Below are 17,286 nucleotides of genomic sequence, written 5' to 3'. Positions count from 1 at the left end.
TCCATCTTGCTTTGCAGCTGCCATGGCAGGCTCTCCACAGAAGCAGTTGAGGATTTGAGAAGAAGTTGCAGATCATCGAGGAGTGACATGTGCAGGGATGGCTTGAAAATGGTATGGTCGCTTTCTCTTCTGTTTATCAGGTATCCCAGGCAATGTGGGCTGTGATGTTAGTCTTTAGAATCTGAACAAAGCAGATGCTGATGGCGGTCGTCTTTGGTAGGCAAAGAGTTGCCCGAAGCCCTGTCCTGTGTAGCTTGAGCATGCCTCCCTGAGGATGAGGCGTCCTTTCTATCAGTTCCCAAAACTGTGTTGAGGCTGAAATGCTGCGTCTGTGTTTGGGTTGGGGTTGCACCTTGGTGAGTGTAGGGATGGGTTTTAAGTGGGTGCAGCGGAGGTCCCGGCCCCAGTGTCCTGTAGTGTGTTTTGACCCGTCAGCATAGCCTTTTAGTTCTCAGATAGCCTGCTGATGTAAGTGATTTTTCCTGTGAGTGGAATGGAATTGACTTTTTTTTTGGCGTGTAATCTATTCTGCTCCTAGATTTTTCTTTCTACATAAATAAAAGTTTGAGTTAATTCCAGCAGGAAAAGCTTCAGTTACTTGCTTGGTGGTAATGTCCTTCCAACATTCAAAGCTGCAGCGAAAGCATGGGGATTGTTGCTTCTAGAAACACCCCAGTTCTCCTGTCTGCCCTCTGCATGCTGTTGAGCTAATCCTTATAAGTAAGTTAATAAAACCACAGCTGCTGCTCCTCCTCTTTCTGCTTTTTTTGTGCTTTCCCCCTGCACTTTCCCATGTGATTGGCTTCAGGTTCCAGGTTGGACCTAATAGTAACTGAGTTGCAGATATACCAACAGAGAGCTCCTTCTGCCTGGGCTGCTCTTTGGGGTAAGTGCTTTGTTTTTCCTTCAGTCAGTTGCAGGGTTCTTTAGGTGGGTCAGAGTCTATGGACTGATGCATTTTCAAGTAGAAACCGGTACGCATGTCTTTTCGAGGTGGCAACTGGCAGGATCTGTCATTGTAAAGCAATCTAGTAGTAGGTGCCTGTATTGCACGCAGCTCTTCCTCAGGTGAGTAATTGTTATAGCAGTGTTACGGATAGTATGGCGATGTTATTTTGTGCGTTTGCTTTGTGTTTCTGGGTCCCTTATGATTTTTGCGGAATTACAGGGCTTTTTTTGAGACTTTGCCTTTATGTCAAATCTTATCAAAGTCACAACCTTGGTGGCAAAGTGATGGAGCAGGGTTTAGGAGAAATGTATCATGGAGGCTCCCTGTGTGAGCATGTATCTGAAAATGGCAGCATTGGGCATGTAAGGGGTATTCTGTTTCAGGTTTAGGGACAGTTTGTTATATTTCTGGAGCTTTTGCCTGTGTGTTTGCTGTCTGTCGAGTCTTTAGACCATAAAGCCTTCTAGGCTTTATGTGCATGGAATTCACATATTTGAGGTATGTTTATGAGGGGTTGCCAGGTACGTTGTTTTCGGGAAACCGTGGGGTAATGTTTCTTGACCGCATAAGTGCAGTAGTGCCTAGAGATTGAGCAGGGTCACCTGCTTCATGTCTAAAGAATAAGTCTGTTGGGGCCCATTTCGGCGCGGCGCCGCCCGGGCCCATTTCGGCGCGGCGCCGCCCGGGCCCATTTCGGCGCGGCGCCGCCCGGGCCCATTTCGGCGCGGCGCCGCCCGGGCCCATTTCGGCGCGGCGCCGCCCGGGCCCATTTCGGCGCGGCGCCGCCCGGGCCCATTTCGGCGCGGCGCCGCCCGGGCCCATTTCGGCGCGGCGCCGCCCGGGCCCATTTCGGCGCGGCGCCGCCCGGGCCCATTTCGGCGCGGCGCCGCCCGGGCCCATTTCGGCGCGGCGCCGCCCGGGCCCATTTCGGCGCGGCGCCGCCCGGGCCCATTTCGGCGCGGCGCCGCCCGGGCCCATTTCGGCGCGGCGCCGCCCGGGCCCATTTCGGCGCGGCGCCGCCCGGGCCCATTTCGGCGCGGCGCCGCCCGGGCCCATTTCGGCGCGGCGCCGCCCGGGCCCATTTCGGCGCGGCGCCGCCCGGGCCCATTTCGGCGCGGCGCCGCCCGGGCCCATTTCGGCGCGGCGCCGCCCGGGCCCATTTCGGCGCGGCGCCGCCCGGGCCCATTTCGGCGCGGCGCCGCCCGGGCCCATTTCGGCGCGGCGCCGCCCGGGCCCATTTCGGCGCGGCGCCGCCCGGGCCCATTTCGGCGCGGCGCCGCCCGGGCCCATTTCGGCGCGGCGCCGCCCGGGCCCATTTCGGCGCGGCGCCGCCCGGGCCCATTTCGGCGCGGCGCCGCCCGGGCCCATTTCGGCGCGGCGCCGCCCGGGCCCATTTCGGCGCGGCGCCGCCCGGGCCCATTTCGGCGCGGCGCCGCCCGGGCCCATTTCGGCGCGGCGCCGCCCGGGCCCATTTCGGCGCGGCGCCGCCCGGGCCCATTTCGGCGCGGCGCCGCCCGGGCCCATTTCTCAGGTGGAGCTACTGAGCAGGTGAGATAAAGGAGTTGAGAACAGAGAGGTATTGCACAACTGTATGTTGCATTAGTAGTAGCGAGCGTTGTGCAGGAGGTGGGTATTAGCTCTGGTGTAGAGGGATGGTTAACTGAGATAGGTCACGTAGACATAAAACAGCTGAATCTTCACTATTTGGACAAACATTGCACACAACTTGTCTGAGCCAATCAGACACAAGGACACAATATTCGTTTGCAGTTTGGGAAAGTACCTACTGTGTTATTTCGGTCAAAAGGATGAGGAAGAAGCTGATAAGATAAGGACGTACGGGGACCAATCATGAGCTTAACTTTTGTAATATGTATGAGCTAATTATATGTTAAGGAATAAAAGGTGTCTGAGCTATCCAATAAATCGAAGCTTGCTGATCACTCATATTGAGTGTCCCTGTCTTCCTTCCGTCGAGAACAAATGGCGCCCGAACACGGACCCCGCTGGCGGTGAACCTGCGAGCCACGGATCGACGGAATAAGGGAAGGAAACAGGTCCTGCAATGCAGCTCAGGAGGTGGAAGGGTGGAAGGACGAAAATGCTAAATCCTCGCACCCGGGAGCACCTATAGAGGGTCCCGCCGGCCACGCGTCGCCGAGGTCTTGCAAAGGCTGCAACAGTGCTGACGTAAACAAAGGTATGGAGAGACAAGCGACGTATGATCTGCTCAAGTGCTTTTTAGAAAAGCGGAGCACGCAGGGTATAGACTGTAAAAAGGAATTGCGGAGGGACGCAGAAAAATGAATTGCGGAGGGACACGGGAAATTGAAGTAATCGCGGTGCGATGCGGGACATCCGAGATCGGGTTGCTACAGTAGACCAGAGGCATCAGTGGACAACGGCAGCCGACCCTCACTGTGTGGCGAGTCGGCACAGAGCAGAGGGGTGGACATCAGGACCCTGCAGACTGTCTGACGTAACCATGGAAGCAGCGGCGGCTGTGCTGCTTCTCTCTGGCATTCATTTTATAAGAGGTTTATCTTGCAATGCAAAAAAGACTATTCGTCCCCAGATCGGTGTTATAACTATGTTTCTGGATAAGATTCCGTGGGGTTGCCACATTCTATGGATTAGTAATGACGACTTAGCTCTATTGCGGGGCAGGAGTGCAGAGATGCAGATTACACTGCCAAATGACCACCGGCAGACTTGAGGAGACACTGCTCGGCTGCGGGGATCGGCTGCAGCGTGGACGCCCCTAGGTGCACCCTGAGCGTTTTTGCTCGGAGGGGACTCCACTCTCAGCTGCTCACCACAGGAGCAAAGATCTCCTGAAGCTGCAGACAAACAGTATGTTTTCAGCTGCTGGAGGGATACTAACTGGAGTGTTAATAATTGTATGTGTTATTCTTAAATGTCCAGGTATTTTGTGTTGAAAGTATTTGTGTAAGGGTAAGGTTTTAAAACCAAGTGTTGCAAGTCACTTCATGAGGAACACAATGAGAGACAATACTTGTTTGTTTGGTTATGATTCTAAATTATATTGGCCGCACGTATTGTTTGCTTATCATTCTAAATTATATTTTTGTGGTATGATTGAGGTTGTGGTATGATTGAGATTGAGATGTGCCAGAGGCCTCTGGGTGTGCAATTGTGCTGTGTGTGTGCGAGTGTGCTATGTACTGTGTTAGTGAGAGCGTGCTTATTGCCATAGTGCAGGTTGCCGTAGTGCAGGCTGAAATCATAGGAAATTAGTGCCGGCAAAAAAATCATAGGAAAACGAAGGACGAAGTAGCCCTAGATTCATTACAGTGCTTTTTAGAAAAATGGGGAGTCGATTGTAAGCAACTAGCAGGACTAGTTGTGATCGGTCGAGCAAAATCATATTTCACAAGTATGGAGTCAAGGACTGGGGGCTTTGGGAGCTGAAGCAAAATCTAATAACAATCCGATGTGGAATAATGACACTGCAAAGGCTCTGCCACCTGGCATGTTTTTAATTTGTGGGGATCGTGCATGGCAAGGAATACCTGCCAATGCGTTTGGGGGTCCATGTTATCTAGGGCGACTCACATTGTTCGCCCCGGACTTACACAGTGTCCGGAACCAGAGCTTGTCGCAGAGATCCAAACGAGCTCTTAAGACTTTAGGTTCTGACTGTGACGATGGTGTAGAATTATGGGGCGCTGCTGAGAGAATATTTGCTTCATTAGTTTCAGCAGTGGGAACTGCACATGCTTTGGCTAGCATTAATAAGCTTGCTTGTTGGGCTGTTAAGCAATCAAATGTAACGACTGAAGATATGGATAGTCTTAGGCATGTTGTGTTACAAAATAGGGCTGCAATTGATTTTTTGCTTTTAGCGCAAGGACATGGATGTGAAGATTTTGAAGGAATGTGTTGTTTCAATCTTTCAGATCATGGTCAATCGATTCATGACCAGTTGAAATGGTTGATGGAGCACACAAAATTACAGTACAACCTAGTTGGCTTGACAATTGGTTGCAGTCCATCTTTGGGGGTCTGTCTAACTGGTTAGTGAGTCTAATCAAAGAGGGATTTCGCTTTCTGCTTATAGTTATATTGATAAAAATAGCTGCACGAATAATTTTTGGTTGCTTAACTAAGAAGCTTGAACAAGTCACAGAAAAGGTATTAGTAGTCCAAAATAAAAACGGGGGAATTGTAGAGGGATGGTTAACTGAGATAGGTCACGTAGACATAAGACAGTTGAATCTTTACGAGTTGGACAAACATCGCACACAACTTGTCTGAGCCAATCAGACACAAGGACACAATATCCGTTGGCGGTTTGGGAAAGTACCTACTGTGTTATTTCGGTCGAAAGGATGAGGAAGAAGCTGATAAGATAAGGACGTACGGGGACCAATCATGAGCTTAACTTTTGTAATATGTATGAGCTAATTATATGTTAAGGAATAAAAGGCGTCTGAGCTATCCAATAAATCGAAGCTTGCTGATCACTCATATTGAGTGTCCCTGTCTTCCTTCCGTCGACAACACTCTGGCATGCTAGTGATTGCTGGTTCTCTGTTTTTGCAAGTGATAATGAACGTGTTTGACGTAATTCCATTTGAAAAAGTTCCAGTTACTTGACTGGTCGTGTTGTTATTTCAATATTAAAAGCTGTAGCAAAAGCATGGGGATTGTTGCTTCTAGAAACACCCCAGGTCTCTTGTCTGTTCTCTGCATGATGTTCAGGTAAAGCAGATTTAAAAAAAAAAAAAACATAAACAAAAAAAAAAAAAAACAAAACAAAAAAACCCAGCTACTGCTCCTCCTGCTCTGCTCCTACTTCCTTGTGCTTTGTCCCTCCCCTTTTCCAGGTGATAGGGTTTGGATATTGGGCGGGGCCAAATGGTATATGAGCCCCAGGCATGACATCAGAGAGCTCCTTCTGCCTGGGCTGCTCTTTGGGGTAAGTGTTTTGTTTTCCTTCAGTCAGTTGCAGGATTCTCTAGGCAGGCTGGAGTCTATGGATTTCTGGAATTCTAAGTGCTTGGAATTCACTTAATAGAGGAATATTTAGTAGAGGTTGCTGGGTCTTTTTTTTTTTTTTTTTTTTGATGATGGGATGCTCTTCTTTTTTTGAGCTATATTTTAATCTCTAGATGTATAAACCTACTTGTGTAATTTTCCAGAGGACTAAAACCAGCTTCATTTCATGCTACATGTGGCTTGGCAGTGTAGATGCAGCATTACCAAGAGCCTGAGCAGGGTTGTATCAGAGTCTGCTCTTTCCTCTGCAAAGGGTAAGTCTGTGATTACCTCTGCAGGGGCTGCTGTGCGTGCACGTCTTTTTGGCATTTATGGATCTCAGATAGTGTTTTTTTTTTTTTTGTGTGTGTATATTCTAAGCTTTTATTTTTTGAGGGGCAAATAGTGTGTGTGCTGAGCGTGGTTGGCAGGAGGAGATGGGGAGCTGCTCAGGACTGGTAGGTTTGGTTTCTCAGAGTGTGCGGCAGCCTTCCTGTGCGATGCGACTGATTGTTGGGCAGGAATGTTCCAGTTTGTCTGTCTTAGCCATTGTAGCTTGTGTAGTGTGTGTTGTGTGGCCCGGGCAGAGTTTGCTGTGGCGCTGTGAGCGAAGAATCTGAGTTAGAGCTGGTGAGCAGCTGAACTACAGGAGCTGGGAAGAGAGAGGTATTGCAGTAGGTACGCTGTGGCTGTGAGGTGCCTCAGAGTGTGCGTTTCTCTTTGTCTGCAGGTGCTTTGTGCAGTCGTGGACAGGAAAGGGAAATCCTCATGTCACGAAGCTCTGAGGGAAGGTGAGTGTTGTCAGCCTGGTCATCCCTTATCTGAAGCGAAGGGAAGACGCTCAGGTGTTTCCCTGTGAGGGTCCGAGGTGAGGCTGTTTGGGATAGAGGAGCAGTGTGGCAGGTGTGTGCTTGCAAGCACAGTGGTCATTTTGTCCTTTTGTTTTCCCAGGTGGTGTGGGTGATGCTGGCTGCTCCTTTCAAGCTTGGACCTAATTTGCAGGTACAGAGGCAAGTGGCCTGCTGTTTTGAAAGGTTAAAACTAAAGATGGGGTCCCTTTTGTTGTTGAGGGATGGGTGCTACTGCTGTCAGCTGAATGTTTATCTTCTGCCTGTGTTTTGCCTTTGTTCAGGGTGAAACGCAGTGCGCAGTGCAGGACGTCTTGACCCGAGCTGCCTCTGCAGTGACTCTGGTGCGCGATGAGCAGAGGTAACTGTTGTTTTTGGGGCGCGGTTGTCACTGCAGTTATTTTCCTACATCCAATAGAGTAAAATTCCAGTTTGCCTTCTAAAGGTGCTATAAGTGGGTAAAGGGAACAGATGGAAGCATCTGCCACGTGGGGCAGGCAAGCGGCTGAGGTACAGGAGGGGATGAGAGTATGTGATTTATTTCTGGGGATGAAATGGAATTAATTTTGTTGGTGTATAATGTGTTCTGATCCTAGATTTTTCTTTCAATGTAAATAGAAGTTTGAACTAATTCCAGTGAAGAAAGTTCCAGTTACTCGCTGGGTCGTATTGTCCTTTTAATATTCAAAGCCGCAGCAAAAGCGTGGGGATTGTTGCTTCTAGATACACCCTAGTTCTCTTGTTTGCGCTCTGCATGCTGTTGAGCTAAAGCAGACTAAAAAAATAAATAAATACAGGAAACACACACACAAAAAAGAACAATAACAAAAAAAAAAAAAAACCACCATTGGCTGACTTCTTGTGAACGCAACGATAATTTAATCCCTTTGTTTTCCCAGGTGGTGTGGATGACGCTGGCTGCACTGTTGGAGCTTGGACTCGGAGAGGAACACGTGAGCACAATCGTATGTTGCATCAGTAGTGGTCAGCATTGTGGAGAAGGTGAGCAATGGGGCCGGCGTCCTAGTGAATGCTGGTACTATGTTTTTGCAGCTGATGATGAGCCTGGCAATTGCCTAAGATGACAATCAGTGCCTGTGCGTTTCTTGAAGCGGAGGGACTTTACCATTCAGCAACCTGAGAGCTAAGTTGGGGGGCACCTGGTATTTGCATATCTGGGGTGGCTAATGAGAGGTGGGAGTCAGAGCAGGATGGAGCCAGCTGGCTGACTAGACTTGGTTCCACGGTGAGGGTGGCTCAGGCTGGGTCATGTTCAGGCTGCTTGTGGCTGGGTCACCAGGCTAATAGAAGAGGCGGGATTATTTTGTAGCGTGAGTGCGTGTGCCAGGCAGGACAGTTTCCTTCTGTTTGTCTGTCTTGTGTTGCTTCTGCGATGTCTGTTCTGTGCTTCTCGGGTCTTGATATCCTCCTAGCTTTTGACGCTGGACTGACTAGACAGGCGACTTGGTAGTGGTGCTGAAGGGCCTCAATGCATGTTTTGTCATCATGACTCTGATCTGAGCACTTCTTGTGTTGCAGTCACTGCTTAAAGAGCAGGTCTGTTTCAGGTCTTGTGCATCATATTCGGTTTGAGATGGCGTCTGTTTCCATCCTCACTCTTGCAGAAGTCATCTGGGCCGCATCAGGAGCTCTTGCTTGGGAATTGAATTCCTAAGCGTCGTCTTATGGGGTTTTCAGTCCCCATCCTTCTGGTCTGTTGTCTTGAAGGCAGGCTTTTTAGGCCTCCATCATCCCAGTTCTGGCAGTTGCTTCCAGTCGCGTGTCGTGACATTTGAGTCTCTCCTTGGGTCTGGTGCAGAGCACCTATTCTGACTTGCTGTTGCCATAGAGCTTCCCTATGGGGGGTCACCTTTTCTTGCGCCTTGTGTTGTGTGTTTTGTAGTGTTTGTGGCGTGCCTGTGTGTGTATGTGTTTGGTCTGGAGCTGTCCTGCCTGGCAGTTAGTGATTAATGTGGCAGTGCATGGGTGTACTAATACATTGTCTGGACTGTTTTGGCAAAGGCATCCGGTCTGCCTCTGGGCACGTACTGAAGGGCAGCTGGCACAGTCATCTCTGTGGTGTTTGGCAGATGTGGAGGTGGGAGAGTATATCTGCTTGTGAGCAGCTGCTCGCATAAGTGCTTGAACGGTGTGCTTGAGGAGGTCTGTTGAATCTTGAAAGGTTACAGATATGGGGTTTTGAAATGTTTATTCTTATGTCTTTCTTGTCCCCAGTAGAGTGTAAACCTTTAGAACCTGTCACAGGAAAGAGCTCCATCTGGAACTGTTCAGCACTGGGTAGGCAGCTCAGTGACAGGCTTGATCTACTTCTGAGGTGCTGAGGTAATGGGGCTGCTGTTTTGAAACGATAATTTGTAAATGGGGTCCCTGCTGTTGTTGAGGGATGGGTTCTAATGCTGGCCGCTGAATGATTATATTGTGACTGTTTTCATTTGTTAAAGCTGCAACACAGTGTGCAACGTGGGACTTGAGCATAGCTGCTTTCGGCAAGGTGAGCGATGAACAGATGTAGCAGGTACTTTAGGGGTGCAGTTGTCACTGCAGTTAGTTAACTACACAAAATACAGTAAAAATCCTGTTTATATTTCAGAGGTGTGTTGTAGCTGGCTTGAGAGCAGATGGAAGCATCTTCCTCAAGGGCAGGTGAGGGGGCCGAGGTAAGGGAGCAGATGAGAGTAACTGTCCTAGCTGTGCTGTGTCTTTGGATGCTGCTTAGGCCTATGCTTTTCTTTTTGTTTCACAGGTGTGTCGCACAGGCTCAGAGGGGCTAAGCTGCACTCTAAAGAGCAGCACGAGAAGAGCAGCACGAGAAGGGCGGGCTGTTTGTGAGCTGGATTGGAGCAGAACTGCCAAGTAGCACAAGGTGACTGCGAAGGGTATCCATCTTGCTTTGCAGGTGCCATGGCAGGCTCTCCACAGAAGCAGTTGAGGATTTGAGAAGAGGTTGCAGATCATCAAGGAGCAACACATGCAGGAATGGCTTGAAAAGGGTATGGCTGCTTTCTCTTCTGTTTATCAGGTGTCCCAGGCAATGTGGGCTGTGATGTTAGTCTTTAGAATCTGAACAAAGCAGGTGCTGATGGCGGTCTTCTTTGGTAGGCAAAGAGGTGCCCAAAGCCCTGTCCTGTGTAGCCTGAGCACACCTTGCTGAGGATGAGGTGTCCTTTCTACCAGTTCCCAAAACTGTGTTGAATCTGAAATGCTGCGTCTGTGTTTGGGTTGGGGTTGTACCTTGGTGAGTGTAGGGATGGATTTTAAGTGGGTGCAGCGGAGGGCCTGGACCCAGTGTCCTGTAATGTGTTTTAACACATCAGCATAGCCTTTTGGTTCTCAGCTTACTGAAGTAAGTGATTTTTCCTGTGAGTGGAATGGAATTGAATTCTTTTTTGGCATGTAATCAGTTCTGCTCCTAGACTTTTCTTTCTATGTAAATAAAAGCTTGAGCTAATTCCAGATGAAAAAAAAAAAAAATTCAGCTACTTGCTTGGTCATTTTGTCTTTTTAATATTCTAAGCTGTAGCAAAAGCATGGGTATTGTTGTGGAGGAATGGTTAAGTGAGGTAGGACACGTGGATGTTGAGCAGTTAGGAGGTCATGGGCTAGGGGAGGTACCGTACTCAACTCATATGAGCCTGGGCACGTGCGCAGCCGGTTGAGAACCAATCAGGCCCAAGGACACGATGCCCTTGTGTGGTTGGGAAAGTCCCTAAGGTGGGACGGTAGCTAAAAGAGGGAGGAACTAACTGACAAGATAGGAAAGTGTTAACCAATCCTGAGCTTAGTTTTTGCAATATGTATGAGTTGATTATGTTCGAACTAGATAAAAGGCGACTGAGCTATCCATTAAAGTTGAAGTTCGCTGTTCACTCATATTGAGCGTCTGTGTCTTCCTTCTGTTGACAACAAATAGCGCCCGAACAGGGACCGATCTGAACGGGATTTGGACACTGCTGGCGGTGATCCTGGGCCACGGTTGGACGGAATAAGGGAGGAACCGGTCCTGCAACGCAGCCCAGGAGGTGGAAGGGACAAGAATCCCCTCACCCGCGTCGGGAAGGTGAAAGGGACGTGGAGTCCCCGCACCGGGGAGAGGATCCTGCCGGTCACGCGTCGCCGAGGTCTGAAAGGTGAAAGGGATGAAAACTTGGAGTCCCCGCACCCACAGCTCGGAAAGTGGAAGGGAGTCCCCGCACCCGGGATGAGCCTATAAAGGGTCCCGCCGGAGAAGCGCCGCCGAGGTCTTTGCAAAGGCTGCAACCGACGTATATAAAGGTATGGAGAGACAAGCGGCATATGCTTTGCTCGAATGCTTTTTAGAAAAGCAGATCACTTCAGATATAGACTGCAAAAAGGATTTACCAGGATTATTAGCATATGGAGTAATGCAGGGTTGTTTTATCAATCCTGATACAGTTTTTGAACAAACAGAGTGGCGTAAATTTGGTCACAAATTGTTTGATGAAGTTATTAATGAAAATAAGGCTGCTAAAAAATTATTGAAGCCTTGGAGAGCAGTCACTAACGCCTTAGTTATACATCAGGCTGAGCAGAGAGTCGCTACTGCTGCTACAGAGCGACTGGGATTGCCGGGAAGTGTTGGAGCTGGGGATTGCCCACTGCCGCCTTCAGTGAGAACGATAACGCTGCCTCAGGGGGCTACGGGGCAGTGGGAGCCTCCCCCCCCCCCCTCAGTCACCGCCACGAGCAGCGCTGCGCTCGGAGTTCCGCGGAATCGAACGGCAGGTGACCCTCACCGTGTGGCGAGTCGGCACAGAGCAGAGGGACGGACATCAGGACCCTGCAGCCTGTCTGATGTAACCATGGAAGCAGCGGCGGCTGTACTGCTTCTCTCTGGCATTCTTTTTATAAGAGGTTTACCTTGCAATGAAAAAGGGATACTAACTGGAGTGTTAATAATTGTATGTGTTATTCTTAAATGTCCAGGTATTTTGTGTTGAAAGTATTTGTGTAAGGGTAAGGTTTTAAAACCAAGTGTTGCAAGTCACTTCATGAGGAACACAATGAGAGACAATACTTGTTTGTTTGGTTATGATTCTAAATTATATTGGCCGCACGTATTGTTTGCTTATCATTCTAAATTATATTCTTGTGGTATGATTGAGGTTGTGGTATGATTGAGAGTGAGATGTGCCAGAGGCCTCTGGGTGTGTGAGTGTGCTGTGTACTGTGTTAGTGAGAGCGCATTTATTACCATAGTGCAGGCTGAAATCATAGGAAATTAGTACTGGTCAAGCAAAATAATGTTTCACAAGTATGGAGTCATTGTGCGAAGTAGCCACTTGGAGAAACTTAAGGGAACGTACTGTTTAAAACTTTTTGATCGTAATGAGTCAATTCACAAATCCATTACTTTCTTGAAAGAGCACATGAGAAAGAGTCAATATGGTATCAATCCTTTCAATCAATGGTTCACTGATTTGTTTGAAACAATGCATAGATGGTTACTGGGATTAGTCAAAGAGGGATTAAGGATTTTGTTCACTGTGGTGTCAATCATCATTGCATGTAGTATTGTGATAAATGTGGTTAAAGAGTTACTTGCAAAAATGTTATAAAATGTTAGAGATTTTGAAGTGGTGCCAGAAACAGGTACCCAGTGGATCACTGCAAAGTGGACTGAAGCAGCTTTAGAATCTGCACACGCCGAAGACGACCAGGAAGAGGTTCCTGATAATCATTCTGACAATGACGTGGGCTGTGACACCTCGACGACTATCAAGAACAGCCTTTGATCACCATCAAGTGATTAGGTTTAAGTGTGTTACTACTAAGTTGTGTTACTTACTATTAATTGTGTTACCATTAAGTGCTTACAGTAATTGTAGTGTTATTAGGGTTAAGTTGTATAGTTGTGTTATGTTATGTACCCTTTCAGAACATGCTTGTTTGGGGTCCCGATAGGGGATCCAAAGGAACTGAGTGAAATGTTAGCACCATACTCTGCCCGTATTACTCTGCTTAATGGATCTTTTTCTGACTGTAGGAACTGCACACGCTTTGGCTAGCATAAATAAGCTTGCTTGTTGGGCTGTTAAACAGTCAAATGTAACCACACAAGTTCTTTCTGAAATGTCGCAAGACACGGAAAGCCTAAGGCACGCTGTGCTGCAAAATAGGGCCGCTATTGATTTCTTGTTCTTGGCTCAGGGACATGGGTGTGAAGATGTAGAAGGAATGTGTTGCTTTAATCTTTCCGACCATGGTCAGTCAATTCACGACCAGTTGAAATGGTTAAGGGATCATACACAAAAAATTGTAGTACAAGATAGTTGGTTTGAAGGTTGGCTTAGATCTGTTTTGGGGAACATGGGTGGACGGGTTTTGTTAGTTAAAGAGGGACTTTGCTTTCTACTTATAATTATATTGATTATAATTGCTGCATATGTAACCTTTAACTGCCTAACTAAGAAACTAGAGCAACTCACAGAGAAGGTATTTGTATCACAAAATAAAAATGGGGGAATTGTGGAGGAATGGTTAAGTGAGGTAGGACACGTGGATGTTGAGCAGTTAGGAGGTCATGGGCTAGGGGAGGTACCGTACTCAACTCATATGAGCCTGGGCACGTGCGCAGCCGGTTGAGAACCAATCAGGCCCAAGGACACGATGCCCTTGTGTGGTTGGGAAAGTCCCTAAGGCGGGACGGTAGCTAAAAGAGGGAGGAACTAACTGACAAGATAGGAAAGTGTTAGTCAATCCTGAGCTTAGTTTTTGCAATATGTATGAGTTGATTATGTTCGAACTAGATAAAAGGCGACTGAGCTATCCATTAAAGTTGAAGTTCACTGTTCACTCATATTGAGCGTCTGTGTCTTCCTTCCGTCGACAACAGATTGTAACTTCTAGAAACACCCCAGTTCTCATGTCTGCACTCTGCATGCTGTTGAGCTAAGCCATATAAATAAGGTAATAAAACCACAGCTGCTGTTCCTGTTCTTTCTGCTTTTTTTGTGCTTTCCCCCTGCACTTTCCCATGTGATTGGCTTCAGGTTCCAGGTGGGACCTAATAGTAACCGAGTTGCAGGTGTGCCATCAGAGAGCTTCTTCTGCCTGGGCTGCTCTTTGGGGTAAGTGCTTTGTTTTTCCTTCAGTCAGTTGCAGGGTTCTTTAGGTGGGTCAGAGTCTATGGACTGATGCATTTTCAAGTAGAAACCGGTACGCATATCTTTTCGAGGTGGCAACTGGTAGGATCTGTCATAGTAAAGCAATCTAAGTAGTAGGTGCCTGTATTGCACGCAGCTCTTCCTCAGGTGAGTAGTTATTACAGCAGTTTTACGGATAGTATGGCGATGTTATTTTGTGTGTTTGCTTTGTGGTTCTGGGTCCCTTATGATTTTTGCGGAATTACAGGGCTTTTTGTGAGTCTTTGCCTTTATGTCAAATCTTATCAAAGTCACAACCTTGGTGGCAAAGTGATGGAGCAGGGTTTAGGAGAAATGTATCATTGAAGAGCCCTGTGTGAGCATGTATCTGAAAATGGCAGCATTGGGCATATAAGCAGTGGTCTTTCTCAGGGTTAGGGGCGGTTTGTTATATTTCTGGAGCTTTTGCCTGTGTGTTTGCTGTCTGTCGAGTCGTTAGACCATAAAGCCTTCTAGGCTTTATGTGCATGGAATTCACATATTTGAGGTATGTTTATGAGGGGTTGCCAGGTACGTTGTTTTTGGGAAACCGTGGGGTACGGTTTCTTGACCGCATAAGTGCAGTACTGCCAAGAGACTGAGCAGGGTCACCTTCTTCATCACTGAAGAATAAGTCTGTTCGGGCACATTTCAGCGCAGCGCTGCCCGGGCACATTTCTCAGTTGGAGCTACTGAGCAGGTGAGTTAAAGGAACCAGGAACAGAGAGGTATTGCACAATGATATGTTGCATTAGTAGTAGTGAGCGTTGTGCAGGAGGTGGGTATTAGCTCTGGCATGCTAGTGAATGCTGGTTCTCTGTTTTTGCAAGTGATGATGAACCTGTTTGACGTAATTCCATTTGAAAAAGTTCCAGTTACTTGACTGGTTGTGTTGTCCTTTTAATATTAAAAGCTGCAGCAAAAGCATGGGGATTGTTGCTTCTAGAAACACCCCAGGTCTCTTGTCCTCTGCATGTTGTTCAGGTAAAGCAGATTTAAAAAAAAAAAAAAAAAAAAGAAAATGAAAATCTGCTGCTCCTGCTCTGCTCCTACTTTCTTGTGCTTTGTCCCTCCCCTTTACAATGTGATTGGGTTTGGGTGCTGGGCAGGGCCAAATGGTATATGAGCCCCAGGCATGGCATCAGAGAGCTCCTTCTGCCTGGGCTGCTCTTTGAGGTAAGTGTTTTGTTTTCCTTCAGTCAGTTGCAGGGTTCTCTAGGCAGGCTGGAGTCTATGGATTTCCGGATTTCTAAGTCCTTGGAATTCACTTAACAGAGGGATATTTAGTAGAGGTTGCTGGCTCACTGTTCTTTGCGATGGTGGGATACGCTTCTGTTTTTTGAGCTATATTTTAATCTCTAGATGTACAAGCCTACTTGTGTAATTTTCCAGGGGACTAAAACCAGCTTCATTTCATGCTACATGTGGCTTGGCAGTTTAGATGCAGCGTTACCAAGAGCCTGAGCAGGGTTGTATCAGAGTCTGCTCTTTCCTCTGCAAAGGGTAAGTCTGTGATTACCTCTGCAGGGGCTGCTGTGCGTGCACGTCTTTTTGGCATTTATGGATCTCAGATGGTTTGTTTTTTTTTGTGTGTGTATGTTCTAAGGTTTTGTTTTTTTGAGGGGCAAATAGTGTGTGTGCTGAGCGTGGTTGGCAGGAGGAGGTGGGGAGCTGCTCAGGACTGGTAGGTTTGGTTTCTCAGAGTGTGCGGCAGCCTTCGGGTGCGATGCGACTGATTGTTGAGTCTCTCCTTGGGTCTGCTGCAGAGCACCTGTTCTGACTTGCTGTTGCCATAGGGCTTCCCTCTGGGGGGTCACTTTTTCTTGTGCCTTGTGTTGTGTGTTTTGTTGTAGTGTTTGTGGCGTGCCTGTGTGTGTATGTGTTTGGTCTGGAGCTGTCCTGCCTGGCAGTTAGCAATGACAGCTAACGTGGCAGTGCATGGGTGTACTAATACATTGTCCGGACTGTTTTGGCAAAGACATCCAGTCTGCCTCTGGGCACGTGCTGAAGGGCAGCTGTCACAGTATATCTGTTTGCGCACAACTGCTTGTTGACCTCTATTCATTTAATAAATTGTAAAATTTAATTGCAATCCAATTTGGGACCCAGTCATGTATGACAACTGGGGGCTTGTCCGGGAGGGCTTTGGTTCCTGAATTCTTACTTTATCTAGGAGAGGCGCCCCACCATTTGGTGGCTGCTGTTCGAGTCAGGTCGGGACTAATGGCATCTTGAACCTGAATAAAGGTAAGCAAAGGTTTTGATTTTTTTTTCAGTTCCCTTGCTGGCTGCAGCACTATATTTTGCCCGTAATTCTGCGTGTGAAGATCTGAATGAAGACAATGGAGTCATAAGCGTTTAAAGCGTATACTGTTCTGTTGGGTGGGTTTCGGTTGCCTGTGTGTGTAAGAGTGTGACTGAGACGGAATTCAGTTCCGAAGCGATTGTGGAGGTCTTCTAACCACGGTTCCAATCTCCCACGAGGGACTTGGCCAGTGAAGGAACGAAGGGATTCCTATAGGATTTGTGGGTGGGTGATAGATCTTAAATCCTCTGTAAGACACTCTTATTAAGGTAACCAAGGGCTGTGGGAATTGGCACAGTAACATTCCTAGATGGGTCAGACAAAATCGAAGACCAGGGACCAGAAGAAAGGGAGCAAATTACCAGACATACCACCAGAAAGTCCATTAGGAATAACGGTTAGAAATTGGAATGAGAGGGGCCCCAGAAAAGGAAAAAGTAAAAAAAAACCGGTCCAGTATTGTGTGATAGAATGGCCAAAGGAGCCTTTAACACCATATATCTTTCAGCCTGCTTTTGGATCCTTTGAAGACTGTATTTGTCAGGCCTTAAATACACATGTTAATTCGAGGGAACCTTTTTGCTGGGAAGAAAGTGATTATGCAGGATTATGGATCAGGAGGACTTCATGTCCTTTTCCAGCCTCAATATTTACACTAAAAGCAGATAAGAAATTTGAAGAAGAACAAGAACAGGAAAAAGGAAAAGATAATAAACGGGAGCCGTTGGATAACCTACCATCTCCCTATCCTAACAATCCACCTCCGGTGGCTGTGGTATCTCCAGCAGTACCACCATTGCCCCAGCTTTCAACACCATCAGCACGAGAATGAGACCGACCACTGGCTGCATGCATGAGAAGTAGTACTGCCATATCTGAGAGAGCTCCTCTATATCCCTTAAGGGAGGTAACTGGTGTATAACTGGGTTGGAGTTTTAACAGGGCTTTAATGGTTTCAGGGTTAGCGTGTTAGTGTTTTAGAGTTTTTTTTGTTGGTGGTGGTGTTTTTTTTTTTTTCTT

At 47.7% G+C, this 17,286-nt stretch overlaps 1 protein-coding gene across 5 annotated transcripts in view; it reads left to right on the top strand.

Annotated features, from left to right (window-relative positions):
* Positions 1-13,636, top strand: part of LOC311439575 (uncharacterized protein) — a 48,578-nt gene extending 34,942 nt beyond the window's left edge. For 3 of the 5 annotated variants that reach the window (XM_084525440.1, XM_084525439.1, XM_084525438.1), the window contains 2 exons: positions 9,716-9,809; positions 10,730-13,636. In XM_084525440.1, the coding sequence (XP_084381566.1) occupies positions 9,716-9,809; positions 10,730-11,029 (394 nt within the window). In that variant the 3' untranslated portion in view covers positions 11,030-13,636. Of the gene's footprint in view, positions 1-17; positions 112-3,048; positions 3,150-6,114; positions 6,226-6,346; positions 6,409-6,680; positions 6,742-6,901; positions 6,953-7,082; positions 7,143-7,697; positions 7,801-9,033; positions 9,134-9,260; positions 9,311-9,715; positions 9,810-10,729 lie in introns of those variants that run through there. The other 2 variants (XM_084525441.1, XM_084525442.1) reach the window with 2 other exon arrangements.
* The last annotated feature ends 3,650 nt before the right edge of the window (positions 13,637-17,286 follow it).

This window comes from Aythya ferina, assembly GCF_964211825.1.
Source record: "Aythya ferina genome assembly, chromosome: 7".
Lineage (NCBI taxonomy): Eukaryota > Metazoa > Chordata > Aves > Anseriformes > Anatidae > Aythya > Aythya ferina.
Note: the sequence above shows the minus strand (reverse complement) of the source record. Positions and strands in the feature narration are given on the sequence as shown.